Below are 16436 nucleotides of genomic sequence, written 5' to 3' on the forward strand. Positions count from 1 at the left end.
TTTATGGATGGATTTTCTGGGTATAATCAAATAAATATCCACCCACAGGACTAGTCAAAGACTGCATTTATTTGTCCGTAGGGCACATTTGCATATCACAAGCTACCCTTTGGTTTAAAGAACCAGCTGCTACCTGAAATTATCACTCGTTCCTCAAAAACGAGTCTCCTTTAAGCTCTTTTTACCTGACTCGTAAAATATGAAAAGATTGCCAAGCGATTGGCCTCTCCAGCTCGTTAAAGCGACCGGAAGTGCTATCCCTCTTCTAGATTTTAATCTTTTTGAACCTGAGGGATTATTACACAAAAAGAGCGAGAACTTGTCTTGTTCGGCTCATTAAAATTACCGAAAATTCATCCCTTTCGTATTATTTTATACTTTTTCAGACTTAAGGGATTATATGATGAAAAAGGATTATTGGAGTTTCCTTTACGTCCCTTTCGGACTCTCTAAAATTGAAAAGGACCGAGTTATCTTTGTCATTAAACTCGTTAAAACTGAATAGTGACAAACTTGTCCATACAGACAAGAACGAGTTTCACTGTCGCTAGGCTCGTTAAAATATAGCGACGGGTTTGCCCGAAGGGAAAATTATAGAACAAGCATATGTTATCCTCATCAAGCTTGACAAAAATAAAGAGGTACTGGTCAGCAATGACTAGGGAAAAATTGGGAAGAAAACTTGAAGAAACTTTATTGGTAGCAAGACGCTCTTGAACATAACACTTTCACTTTGCATCCGAGTTGGGTTGGGTTGTTCCGTTCACTGGTCATATCACCATTGGTCCATCACACCATCCATATTTGGGGTTAACGATACCAATCCATGTCAGTGTCACCGATATATTCAGGAGAAGTCGCTCAGAGAATTCACCTTTGTCTCATCCGCTGTAATACATTCACGCTCCATTCTTTCATGGCCACCACCCTGAACCCTGTATCATCAGATCGTTTTCACCTCCAAAATCATTTACTTCATTCCGTGTCATAGATGTGGGATTCATTAAGGCCCTCCTACGGCGGGTCGCTTCTTGTCGACAACAGCTCATTATCCAAGAAGTCGACTTAGGAACAACCCTTTCAGTACTTTGAAGCTTGCATGCCTTAATGGCAAGCTTCTCACTTCTGGCAACAGGTTTACATCAATGGCATTCGACCGAAAGATTTTGCGCAGTGTTCGACGCTAAGTCCCTTATTCACACCACGCGAATTGTACTGTAGTACCTTGAGGGTCATCATCATTATCAGTGATTCCTCTCGCGCCTGTTAACAGCTTACATCATTGGCTGGTAATCAGGCAATGTCTTTCCATGTTCGACTCCAAAACATCTTTCACATGGATCGACTTGCACTCCGAGTGAAGATTGAATGAGTTTTAAGACCCCGGATCTAGTTTCATCCATCCGGGCTGCGATATATTTAGGAAAATAAAGACATCAAATGTACATTGTTGCTGCACAGATGATCATCCGAATCAAAGGATGATGACTCTATTAGAATCATCAATCTCATGCACATACGGTTGTCTGTCTTATGTACATGAAAATGAATTTATAAAGCTGAGAATGGGAATGCCCGCCTCAGCTAGATCATGAAAAATATTATGAAGATAATGTATTGTATTGTATCTTATTACAGGTCGCCTTCCAGCTCGAAAAAACTTCGGATCCTCATGATAAAGCATTTCACCCGACATCAAAATATTAACGACCTCATGCTTTAGGGGGAAATTGTTATAGACATTTTTGGGCACTGCAACCCCAATCAAACATGTCCATAAACCAAGGGCTCCTAAGTCCCTAAAAGTGTTGTTTCATACCCTAAATGAACAAGGTCAGCTGATTACATCATCTCCCAAAAGTTCTCCACAGGAAACTGCTCAGAACTGGTCAAAATTGGACCATACAGGTTGCTCAGTGCTAAGGGTGCGATGCATCCCACCTGCCCAGTGAAAAGGATGTGATGCATACTGAAAAGCCCTTCTGTAGGGTGTGATGGGCAAGAGTGGACAAATGGCAAAGACAGTTTGCGAGGTGGATGATCATGGAATCTTCCAGAAACTTCTCCTGTGACACTTGCCTCTCTGAATTCACCCAGGGATGAGTAAGAGATCATCAATCTCCAAGTGGAATCAAGAACTATCAGAGAGAGGACACTAATCAAAATCCCAGAAGCTGAGTCACCCCCCTGCAATCATCTCTATATGGATCCCTCATCCCAGAGATCCTGAGGCTGGAATTTTTTATCTTGTAAGGAAGTGTTGCCGGTTTCTTGTTGGAATATCATAGTGTTGGGTGATCTAAGTTTTTCATGAGGTGAAAGAAGGGCTTTCATGCTGGAGGATGACGTTGGGTCAGAACAATTGGTTGTAATCCTCTTTGCTATTCTTGATATTAATAAAGCTATTCAAGTTTTCCTCCACATTCCTGTATGTTTGATGATATATGCATTTGTGTGGTCAATATACATCTGGTCCTCTATTTTTTATGATTATAGATCTCTGTTCTTCGATAGTATTATGTTGCTTTGATTCCACAGGTGCTCTTTGAAGCTGGGTAGACGAAGGAGAAGCAGCAAGGATCTGTCAGAAGGGAGAGGAATCGAGCAAGGAACCAAGCGCAAGACTGAGGTTAGTGTCCTTCATTCCACTCTTATCTACTTCTCATAAAGGAAAATGAAAGTAGTTTTAGTTTGTTTGTTTCTAATATAGCTACCAGTCTTAGTGGGACTAGCAGCTCCGAGTGGACACTAGATTTCACGATAACAATACTACTTTACTGAAAAGAACCTATGGGTTCCAAACTATACATATGTAATTAGGTATGCATGCTACTATTGAATGTATGAATAATGGCCTACTAAGGTTTAGTTTCCTTCAAAAGTATATATTTGGAGCATTTTCCACTAAGGATGAATTAAACAATTCAACCGATGGAAACACCACATATAAAAATGAACTACATCATTACATGCATATGCACCAATTAACACAAAATATTAAATTGAAAGACAATTTTAAAATACGTAAGTCTCATGCCACATACAGAGACCTATCTTTCGTGAGTTTAATGATATTTCATGGGAATTTCATGAACAAAATCCTTCAGAATATTCTCTAGGTTGGAGCCCAGTTTATGAACCATCAGTTTTTGCTACAATTGATAGAATATTATGAACTCTTTTTGAGTGATGTATATGGATTCCATGTACTTACTTTTCATTTTTTATTGTTCTCATGTTGGCCATGATCTATAGAGAAAAACATTTGACCTTTTATCTATTTTTTTTTGTGAGTTACCTTCTAAGAGTTCACCATTTCCTCCTTCATATATCATCCTTTCTTAGGATCTTATAAGAATACATTTTTTTCCATTAAGTTATGCCTTTGAATGGACTATCCTTACCGACATTAGTTGGAATCTTATTAATCTATGTCTTTGTATAGAAATCATACCACTCATAATTTTACTTTTAATATGAGTAGAATAATATGATGACCATATCAATAAAACCCATTATCCCACTTTCGATGTAATAACCATACTTTGCAATTATAATAGATTTGTTCATTCATCAAGCTTGACTATGAACATATAAAGTTAGGTCCATCATGTGTAAGTATCTTAAACCAATTTTACATCATGGTATAGAGTCTTTGTTCCCTATCACCTTAAGTTTTTAGATAAACTTCCGCAACATATAATGTAATAAAAATTTAATCCTCACATAGTTCCTAGCATTCAATAAGTAGGCGCAATAAAAGGTAACCTTATTATAGTTAACTATTTCTACTTATTGAAATAATCAACATGTTATTTGTTGTCATTTCTTGGAATCACTCTTCAGTACAATTCAACATTGTAGAATTATTTGTTCCAATATCATCTTTCAGGGTTTATCCTCTCCACAATGCTACTATATCTATCCAAATTATTTAGATTTGAGAACTTGTATTGATTCTTCTTGGGCTCTTACCTTGATATGGCACCTTGTGTGCCACACTTTGTTGTGATTGTAATTGGTGGGATTCATTGGCATATTCAACACATAATGAAGGCTTTAAATATTAAAGTTGATAACATAATTATAAATATAATATCATAATCTTTTACTTTTCTTCTTGCTTCTTCCTATCAAAGATTTTCCCATATGGACGAGATAAGTTTACCTCTCATACCATTTTTCCCTTTCCGGATGAACTTCAATTAGAAAAACTACCTGATTTACTTAATGTTATATATACAATACGATGCAGTGTGTACAGGTTATGTAGGCACCACATACAAAATATACTTGTGTACTTGTGCTTTTGTATCTTGTTGACTTGTTTTTTCGTCTTCATACTTCTGCCGCTTTAGCTTTGAGCACATATCATTTCCCCAACTAGAAGTGACACTAACTAATGAAATAGAAAATGACAGGTCATTATTTACTGATAAGATAATCAGTATGACAAATTATACACTATAAAATAATGATGAGGAAGAGTATACGTAAAACTAGATATCAGTAATCATATACACTCCATAGGGTAGCCATCAAATTGTAGAACATGAAAGAACTTATGCCAACATTTTTCAAATTGATGGACAATAGAAGAAAATTTTACTAATATTGTTTACAATCATTATAAAAACTTGGAAGTAATTATGTTTTCAATGAGGAAAATTCATAAATACTTTGTATGCTCAGGAATACATCCTTCTATGTATTGGCCAATCATGGAATAAGTTTGAAATTTGTATGATATAGAATGATCGGAAAAAGTTCTGAATTTGTCACCAATCATGAGATTAATTACAAAATCGAAAGAAACATTCTTCTTTCATATGATACAATTCACTTATGCTCATGCATAATTAATTTTTGTCTTCTTGCATCCTCTTTCTTATTTCATGGCATCGAAACATCATAATTGTATTATGAACATCAAAACATCATAACTGTATTCTCATATTGACACCATTTTCATAGTTATAATGGAAGGGTCTATACGTATGAGAAATAGATTGCTCTTTTTATATTTATGAAGTAAGTATGCAGTTGTTGGCAAAAGTGATGGTTCCAAACATTCTCTGATGGTACTGGCAAAACAACATCGTTCCATTCTAATGGAATAGGCTGCTTTAGTGCCAGATTCAAATGGCAGGTGTACCCATTTAGGGTAATAGGACCAAGGTGCCTTTGATTACAAAAATGTAGTTAGTATTGACTTGTGCTGAAAAGAATGTCAGTAATGGATACAATATGACTCTTAGGAATTTGAATCAAGCAAACGGATATAGAGCACTAATATTGAGCAAAGGAAAAATTTAAAAAGAGTGTATCTTTTCATTGATTAGGTATTGAAGTTGACCCACCTTGGCTTTCTACGTCTTTGGGCAGCTCGACTCGAAGAGCGGAGGCAACACTTGCAACAATGTTCAAATTAAAAGAATGCAAGAATTGGTGACAAATCTAGCGTCCATCAAAGAGGAGGAAATATGCCTCTGACGATATTAAGATATGGTTCGCAGAGTAGTTTTGTGTCAACTCGGTATCTCATTTCCAATGAGACACACTCTGGTGAAGCACTCGAGAATGATACCTCTCATGCTTCCCTGGCGTTAGTAGATCACATTGATCTAGGAGCTTTTTTAGAATGGTCTTGACATAAGGATAAGATAGAACTCGGAGAACCGTTATCCACTGATTGATTTTTATCGAAATATCTCTAGCTCAGTGGATAGGGCAAGTAGACAGTGTGATAAAAAAAAAAAACATCAGTCGTGTATATCCAATTACACGTGGCCCTCGTGCTCTAAATCTACATCGAAGTGGAAAGATCAAGTTGTGAGTATGATGTCAATGGAATAAACATTATCCAACTCATTCAATCAACTCACATACACTTCTAGATCAACAGATAAGGTCGAAAGGGAACAATCGTCCTTACGATGATTTTCTCCGTCCATCTAGTGGGATAGGTGTGGTTTCTTTAAATCATGAATTTTAAAAGCTGTGCTAATTCCGGAAATAGTAAATCCATTCGAAAAAAAGGTGGAAAGACCAATCTATTGGTAATGCAATTTTGTCATTTTGGCACGTCATAGCCTCCCCTCCTATGAACTGATATTATTTGACACCGTTCCAGATCAATATATCATAAGCGTCATAGAGGGAAAACATATCTACATAAGTTTTAAACCTTCACCGCGTGGAATATTTATGACCATGAGAAACCACAATAGTTATTTACAGAATGCAGTTATATATTCGACATGTTGTTTGGTTGTAACTTCCATAAGTTGATTCCACGATTTCCAAATTTTCAATTCATCTAGACATGCTTGCCAATATAAGGCAGACACCCATGAACTGTTATGAGCCATTGCCTTTATCGATAATCATAAACCACTATATGATAATGTTGCTGTATTTACTTAGTTGGAACTCGACCAATTGCACTGCAAGCTAAGAAATGTCTATGGAACATTTCATTTTCGAGTTTTTTTTTGTTGGTTACTTAATGCAGAACATGTTATTTCAGGACAGGAAATGTCACTGTCATCATACTCTTCGTAGCTTCTTCCAGAATTTTCTCTAACTTATGCCACCTAATTTCGATGATAAAGCTTATTGATGTTGATATATTCATTAAATTTTTCTGAATTGATGTTGGAGGATTACGTTCAGGAAAATAATAAAGAAGAAATCGACGGAATACTTCTCTGGAGTTCCTTAGGTTTCTACACTTTTGAATTGTATACTTTCTGCATGGTATGGCCTATCATTTATATCACGCGATAAAAAAAAACTTCGACTTGAATTTAAAACTTGATTCTTACAATAAAATAACTACCATACTTTCAACACAACTGCAACTCTTGCGCATACGGGGTTGAGCAAATTTCATTTCCTGACCACTAAATGAAAATGGGAAAACACGAGATAAAGAGAAGTATGAATCCTGTTGATGCCATTATTCAGTTGATAAAAAAACACGCCTCACTATTTCTATCAAAATACAGAATCTTTGTCTTTCACATGTCCCCGAGAACACAAATATATATTTCATTCGTAAAGAATTATTAGAATGTCCTCACTGGAAAGGAGTGGCCGGTTGAATATATATATATATTGCACATTCATGTATGCATTCCAAAAAAACACAATTTACATAACAAGCCGGTGAGTATAATTTAGAATCAAGCAATTCTTTTTGAAAATCTACTAACAAAGAATGTTGGTGGATACTCTTAATTATAAGAGAAAAATCCTCTGATCACAAATTTTTCTTTCATCATAGAACTACTACATGAAGAATACAAACCACAGAGGTCATTTAACTTGTAGCCTTTGCGGCACAATGACAAGGGTTAGTTATTCCCTTCTAATTAATTATCTAATGATTTGATCGAGTACTGTTGTTTTTAGTTGATCCTTTCTTGCAATTGAAAACACAATTTGTTGTATGCTTAACAAGAAGTATAGGAAACTTCACTCCTCCTTAAAATATCAATCTTTAGTTCTTTCAGAATCCATATTTTCAAACAATCTTAGTTCAAATTTAGCTTTCATTGTAAGTAATCTATATAATATTCACATGCTATGACTTCAAAGTCCTCCTCCAACTATTTTAAGATTTAATTTCAACCTCTTTGGTTTCTAGATTAGTTTTTCTTATAGCAATTTTATAACCAAAACCCTCATTTGTTTAGGACTTAGTTTAGGACCTAAACTCATTCATATCTTACAAAGGTGGATTGGCCCTTAAGCCTCAATATTTGAACTTAGAGCTCCAATACGATTTGTCACATACCTTTGTAACCCAATATTGACAATTACCTACTAGGCTCCCCTCCCCCAATTCAACTTTGATTAAATTTATATTCAATAGTTGTCACATGAATAATTATTCCATCATCTCATGAACAAATATTATATATGAAATTATACTCATACACTTAAAAATTCGACAACATAAAGAGTAATGAACCATGAGATAACACAATGCAATTCTACTCATAAGTTTAAAGATGTGAAAACATAATGAGTAAGGAGCCACATACATAACATTCCAAGAAATTCAAGCAAACTAGATTAGGTGAAGAAAATCACTTGGAAAAATGAGCACCGCCACCCAACCTAGAAATGACTTCTTCAAGTTCACCCTCGAGCCGAGAGTTCTTGCCATCGATCAAATGCCTCATGTTGATATCTTCAGTGGGTATTTAATACCCTCTTTCATGATAGGGTTTCCATTAGCGGCATCTTGCTTTTATGGATATCGTTCATCCATTTTTCTAGGGTTTTCCAAGAAAATCTAGTCTTTATCTCCCACGACACTTTTCCTCATAAAATCTTGCCTTCAACTCCCGCAAAGCTTTCCTGTTTTTTATTAACTTAGCATCTTTATCCCACTAAGTAACCTAATGGATGTTTATCTCCCAATCCGTTAAGCTTATCTAGAATTAGATCTATAATTCTTATCACAAAAGAATTATCCATTCCCATTCACTATTGGGATTTTATTTGGCAAAAACCTCATATCTTGGTGTCTCATTTTCAAAGCATTTTACATTATCTTTATTTATTTAGAAATAAAGTATTTACTTTCATTGTTACACCTTGGACCTATCTTTTCTTAGCCTAGGTTAAGGGAGTGTTACATACAACAAACGGGTGTTACACTCTTGGTTTATAATATTAATAATCCCTTGGGTTTATTAATCCCTTGAGTTTATAATATTAATGCCTTTTGTTTGTAATATTATTTTATTTGGCTAATTAATCACTTTGGTTTATAATATTAATGTATTCGGTTTATTGATGCCTTGGGTTCATAATATTGATCTCTTGTATTTATTAATACATTCAGTTCATAATATTAATCTCTTAGGTTTACTAATCCCTTGGGTTTATAATATTAATCCCAAGGTTTTATAATATTACCTCCTTAGGATATTAAGATCAATCAAAGGGTTTATGATATAACCTCTTGCAGTTTTTGTCCCAGGGGATTAGTATTAGGGTTTCTAATAATAATCTGTTTATAATATTGAATTTGATAATATTATGTTTAATAAGATTAGGATTTAATATTATATTTATAATAATGAAATTTTTAATATCATGTTTATAAGAATAATCTTATCATTTATAATATTAATCATATAATTTAAAATATTTTTCGTAAGGTTTATCAATTTAATACTAGGGATTATAATAATAATCTCAACTTTTAAAATGTTTGGTTTTATAATATTAGGGTTTAATATTTTAATGTTGGAATGATGCACAAATATGTCCAATATCACAGTGTGCCAAGCATCATTTCTACATGGGAAACAATGGGAAAATTGTTGTCAAAATGATAGATTACATTTCAATATATTCAATGTGAGATTGCGAAATAGAATAAATTACAGTTTAACATTATGCATTATAATATTGAGTTTAGGGTCTATTCTTGTTTTTAATATTTGGTTTAGCATTTCTCAAGTTTCATAATTGTAGGGTTTATAATATTATTCTTAGGTTTTATGATCCCTTCAATTGATAACATGAATCCTAGGGTTTAATATTAATCCCTTGGGTTTGTAATATCATTTATAATATCAATCCACTCGGTTATGATACTAATAATCCTTTTGGTTTATTATATTAATCCCAAGGTTTTATAATATGAAGATTTTTAATTTCACGTTTTATAATGTTAGGGTTTGTAATATTTGGTTTAATATTAAGGTTTACTATTCTCACATTGGAATGATACGAAAATATATTCAATGTTGTAGTGTGTCAAGCATCGTCACTATGTGACAAGGAGTCTAAAAATAATTCTCAAATGATACATTACATTGTAATATGTTCAATGTCGTATTCTGAAATTGAATAAATTAAAATTTAATATTTTGGTTATTATAGTGGTTTTAGGGTTTTTTTGGTTTAATATATTTACTTTAAGGTTTATAATCTCAAAATTTATAATTGGAGAGTTTATAATATTAATACTAGGGTTTTTAGTTCCTTGGATTTACTTTTTTGATCCTAGGTTTTATAACCGCTTGTGTTTATACATAAATCCTATGGTTTAATATTATTTCCTTGGGTTTATTAATATGTTGGGTATATAGTATTAATTGTTTGGGTTTATAATATTAGTTTGTTGCGATTATTAATCTGTGGTGTTTATAATATATATTTTTAATAGTAATGAGTATCCTCTGCTACACAAAATTTGTAACTTCATAGAACTATTTCATAAATGCCATAAGGACCACCACGTGAGACAAATCGTGAACCACACCACTTGAGCAAAGTTCCTTTGACTTATTAGGTTTATTGAGCCGAGAGGCTCAAGTATGATGGAATGTGTAAGTTTTTAAGTCTGTTTGTGCCCCTATGAACATAATAATAATAATAATAATTAAGTTCTAAATGGAAAAATAAAGTATGCTATAATTTAAAAAAAGGATGAATATGTTGTAGAGTAATTAGAAGTAAAAAAAATGTGTGAATCAGATGTTTAAATCTTATACTTCAAAAATCATTTCAACAAGAGATTTAAGTAAACTATTTCAAGATCTATTTTAACTAATTTATGCGGATATCAACTTCATATATATCTATATATGGAAGATGGTAAATTTTTAATATCAAGTTTATAAGCATAATCTTATCATTGATAATATTAATCATATAATTTATAATATTTTTCGTAAGGTTTATCATTTTAAGACTCGGGATTATAATAATAATCTCAAGGTTTAAAATATTTGGTTTTATAATATTAGGGTTTAATATTGTAATGTTGGAATGATTCACAAATATGTTGAATATCATAGTGTGACAAGCACCGTTTCTATATGACAAACAGTGGGAAAATTATTGTCACAATGATAGATTATATTTCAATATATTCAATGTCGGATTGCAAAATTGAACAAATTTGGGTTTAACATTATGCTTTATAATATTGAGTTTAGGGTCTATTCTGGTTTTTAATATTTGGTTTAGCATTTATAATCTCAAGGTTCAAAATTGTAGGGTTTATAATATTATTCCTAGGTTTTCTGACCCCTTCAATTTATAACATGAATCCTAGGGTTTAATATTAATCCCTTGGGTTTGTAATATAATCTGTAATATCAATCCCCTCGTTTTATGATATTAATAATCCTTTGGGTTTATAATACTAATCCCAAAGTTTTATAATATTAAGATTTTTAATTTCACTTTTTATAATGTTAGGGTTTATAATATTTGGTTTAATATTAAGGTTTACAATTCTCACATTGGAATGATACAAAAATATATCCAATGTTGCAGCGTGACAAGCATCGCCACTATGTGACAAGGAGTCTAAAAATAATTCTCAAATGATACAATACATTGTAATATATTCAATGTCGTATTGTGAAATTGAATAAATTAACATTTAATATTTTGGTTTATAAAATTGGTTTTAGGGTTTACTTTGGTTTAATATATTTAGTTTTAGGTTTATAATCTTAAAATTTATAATTGGAGAGTTTATAATATTAATCCTACAGTTTTTAGTTCCTTGGATTTACATTTTTGATCCTAGATTTTATAATTGCTTGTGTTTGTGCATAAGTCCTATGGTTTAATATTATTTCCTTGGGTTTATTAATATGTTGGGTATATAGTATTAATTTTTTGGGTTTATAATATTAGTTTGGTGGGATTATTAATCCTCGGTGTTTATAATATATTTTTTTCATAGTAACGAGTATACTCCTCTATGCATAATTTGTAACTTCATAGCATTATTTCATAAACGCCACAAGGACCACCACATGAGACAAATCGTGAACCACACCACTTGAGCGAAGTTGCTTTGACTTATTAGGTTTATTGAGCTGGGAGGCTCTAGGATGAGGGAATTTGTAAATTTTCACTCTGTCTCTGCCCCTTAAAAACAAAAAAAAACAAAAAAGACAAATTATGTTCTAAATGGGAAAATAAAGTCTCCTATAATTAAAAAAAGGATGAATATGTTGTAGAGTAATTAGAAGTAAACAAAATGTGTGAATAGATGTTTAAATCTCATACTTTTAAAAATTATTCCAACAAGAGATTTAAATAAACTATTTCAAGATCTATTTTAACTAATTTATGCCGATATCAACTTCATATATATCTATATATGGAAAACAACGAAGTTTTTATGGTTAACATTTATATTTGGTCCTATATATACTCTATTTAGCATTCAAAACTACAATTTAAATGCTGAAAAATAATACATTACATTTCACAATATAAAAAAAATTGTAGTTGAATAAATTTGATTCCTCTTGGCTCATGTTAGATCCATACCTAACATGGATCTATCGGTACTATTAATTCCAAGGATTTATAACATTAATTACTGAGGTTTATAATATTAATGGGTTGGGTTTATAATATTAATCCATTGGCTTTATATTATTAATCATCCCCTTGGTTAATTCATTGTGATAATAGTGAAATTTTGATGTGAAATATTATATTATATTTTAGTTAAATACATAATATATATATTTTTTGAATTGACCGGAGAATCCACAGTATAAACATTTTTGAACCAACGTTTCGAATCCCAAGTGGGATCCATCATCAGGGATGAAGAATGATGATAAAAGAAGAGCAAGCAGGGAGAATAAATACTAACGAGGCCAAAATTATTTAAGGAGGGTTCTAGCCGACTGTTTGTTCCTCCTTAAATAATTTTGGCCTCGTTAGTATTTATTCTCCCTGCTTGCTCTTCTTTTATCATCATTCTTCATCCCTGATGATGGATCCCACTTGGGATTCGAAACGTTGGTTCAAAAATGTTTATACTGTGGATTCTCTGGTCAATTCAAAAGATAAAAACCACAGATCTCTCAAATCCATAATATATATAGTTAACATATTATATATATATATATATATATATATATATATAAAACATAATATAATGGTGAGAAATAAATAAATTTTATTAATAATAATTAAATATTATTATTTTGTTATATGTTAATTATGTTGTAGCTTCACATATAAGTATTAATATATTAATACAATATCATATAATAATATAATATTATCTAATATCATAATATATAATATTATAATATAATAATTATGAATATAATAATTATAACAACAACCTAATAATATAATATATAAATATGGGATAATATGGTTGTAGTTATTAATAATAAGAAATAGTAAGCGTTTAACAAAATAGACCTAATCATTATTAATGTGGTAGATATAAGCCTTTAGGAACTATTGCGGTGGCTTATAATGCATCATAGATTTTATCGTATTTTTTTATTTGTAATTTTTTCTAAAAAGTCACTTAGAAAATATAACAAATTGGTTTAAAAAGTCATATGCTTCACTTTTCTTTTAAGTGATAACTTTTTAGACTAACTAAACAAACCCTTATATGACTATAGCAACTCTTCTAATTGTTATTTCTTTTTCTTAATGCACCAGTTGGAAGATGTCTTCTCTAATGCTAAACTTTCTATAAACTATTTTCTCTTTTAAATATAAGAAATTCTAATACATTAATAAATTAGAAAATGATCAACTTATTATTTAGAAATAAATAATCAACAATCAACCCTCATTTATAAAATCTAAATATCTTTTTATTTTTACTAATTTAAAAGAGATAAATTTAAAAAATTTAAAATTTAAAAATAAAATTAGAGACTATCAAAACTCTGTCAACACTCATTTATAAAATATAAATATCTCTTTATCTTTACTAATTTAAAAGAGATAAAAAAAAAGAATTAAAAAAAATCAGACACTATCAAAACTCTGTCAAATTCCACAAGAAACACGCCATTCTAAAATGTCACCTTAAATCAAACCTCTTTTTAACGCAAACAGTTATTCGAAACCTAACTGTAAGATGATTAAAACAAACCTCTTTTAACGCAAACATTTATTCAAAACTCAAATATGCGAAGAGCTTGCGAAACTTTCCAGTCAATCGTATCTGTCATCCGGACTTTCATGTACGAACCAGGAAGACAGGAAATAAATTAATCCTTTCACACAGAAAATAAATTAATCCTTTCACACAGAAAGTGAAGGGAGAAGTAATTGTGATGTACCAAGCGACGAACCATCAGTTGTAACAAGTCCAGCGGACTAGTGCAATATTGTATTCTTGGTGAATCGTTAAATGAAAATTCAAGCCCTCAGTCATACACTCCATCGGTGAATTTTTCCACACCGGATAATCTAGATAAGAATTTCGTGCCATATTCTAGAAGAAGAGGGCTAGTTTAAGACGGCCCGGAACATCTACAACAATACAAGGAGAGGGAGTGGCTGAGCATCACTTTTCGCCTTTGATTTAATTGTAAATTTTAAGAATATTTTAGAATTGATAAAAAAAATAACTAATATTGCTAATCGTATAGAGAAACATTCATAAAATGCACAAATAAATATGACCAGTGCTAAACTCAGACTCCAATGGTATCTGATCTTTGTTTCTTCAACAGGGAATTTCCTCACGCTCTCTGTTTCTTGTTTTTTCTTCGCAAATTTTCCACGCTGCTTTATTTAGTAGCTACTACCGTGGCTTATTGTACGTCACCCTTTTTAGCTTATCCTTTTTCTTAGTAAATCTTTCCACTCCGTCCGTCTAGCTAAGCATTTCGTGGGAAATTAGTGATCGCTAGTTTAAGACGACCCGGAACATCTGGAACAATAAAAGGTAAGGGGGGCGTGACCCGGATTTCCAGGAGCGATTACCGCGCCTCCTTATACATCACACTCTCAAATTGATTTCCCATACCGCCCAACCTTCATAAGAATTTCGTCCGGTATACGCTACGCTGGCTAGCCCCGCCTATATATAGAACCTCATCTATGAAATAAGCTCAACTGCAATTCCTTCGTTGTATTGCGCTGTTTTGTAGTTGTGCTTAATTATTTGCTGGTGGCCGTTGCAATGGGGCAAGAACATTAGCAGTTTCGATTTATGTTACAGCAATACTAGCGTTAATATTTAACGTTTGTCTTCAAGGTAAGTTACAGTAATCCCTTGCCTGCATTGCATCGTATTTTATGTACGTAAATGAGGGATACTTAAGATATCATAAATAAATATTTGTTTGCTTTCGTAAGTGCAGGAGCTACGGGTGCGACGTTTGTGATCCAGAACCAGTGTTCATACACGGTATGGGCCGCAGGTATTCCCGTAGGTGGCGGTCAGGCCCTGGGGCAGGGCCAATCATGGAGTGTTGACGTGCCCGCTGGAACAAGCTCAGGCAGATTTTGGGGACGTACGGGATGCTCCTTCGATGCCTCTGGTAAAGGAAGCTGCAGCACTGGTGACTGCGGCGGCGTGCTCAGCTGTACACTCTCGGGACAGTCGGAATATACTCTGAATGGGGACAACAATCAAGATTACTATGACCTCTCTGTAATTGATGGTTTCAATGTCCCTCTCTCCCTAACTCCCTCCGACGGTAGCTGCAAAGCACTGACTTGCAAAATGGACCAGTGCCCAGATGCCTACCTATATCCCACGACGTAGTCTTTAACGCGACTTTTTGAAAGTTTTTCTGGCGAATTTTTCCGGTGAAAATCGGGCAGTAATTTATTGAAATCGAAGTTTGATAACTAGTTTCTGCACAATGAAAGCGTCCCAGGGGTTTTTCAGGGTGCTGAATCCGAATATGCAGTTAAAAAACCATTTTAACTGCAACAAATCATGATTTCAGCTCAATTTCTTCCGCCGGATTCCGTCACCGGAATCTCAAAAAGTCGCATTATAGACAACTCCATATCCCACTGATGACACTAAAACCCACGCTTGCGCTTCTGGTACTAATTACAACATTATATTCTGCCCTTGATTAGAAAATAAAATCCGAATCCATGCCGGCTTATCATACTGAATTCGCTAGTAGACCAAATAATACTATGAAGTACCATATCTATAATAAGAGTATTACAATCATGTTGATTGCAAATTTGCAGTATCATATTTATAATAAGAATACCATGGCGTGCATGGTTGCAAAAAGTGCTATCTATAGAAAGGAAGTCCTATCCTGTAAAAGCCAAAGGCGTTTTACTTCTATTTTGTAAATGAGTAATGCTATTTTGGATATCTTAAGGGGTATATGCATCAATTTGGATATTGTTACGTGGTCTTAATAAATAATTACATATGTTTTTATAAATGTTTTTATCAATGTTAAAGTAAGGGAAATGATTATATTGATTATTTGTTGTGTTTTCATAATTAACTATTTTATTTTATTTTGTTTCTTACATGTAATTTCAAATCAAAATAATATATAATTATATTTTTAATGATAACAATATTATTATATTCTTTTTTTGCTTAAGCAAGAGTATTTCCTTCTATATTATTGACTAAAAAAGTTACAAGTGTATATTACAAAGGTCTACAAGAAAAA

General features: G+C 32.6%; 1 protein-coding gene across 1 annotated transcript; it reads left to right on the forward strand.

The window, feature by feature from the left end:
- Positions 1-14937: 14937 nt before the first annotated feature.
- LOC149204127 (thaumatin-like protein) lies at positions 14938-16135 on the forward strand (the record flags this gene model as incomplete). The annotated part of the gene is made up of 2 exons (XM_089397048.1): positions 14938-15031; positions 15138-16135. Coding segments are annotated over 2 exons (501 nt in total), but the record flags the coding sequence as incomplete, so codon positions are not given.
- Between the last annotated feature and the right edge of the window lie 301 nt (positions 16136-16436).

This window comes from Pinus tabuliformis, chromosome 1_2 (assembly GCF_031772625.1).
Source record: "Pinus tabuliformis cultivar Carrire ecotype Pingquan chromosome 1_2, CPIR1, whole genome shotgun sequence".
NCBI lineage: Eukaryota > Viridiplantae > Streptophyta > Pinopsida > Pinales > Pinaceae > Pinus > Pinus tabuliformis.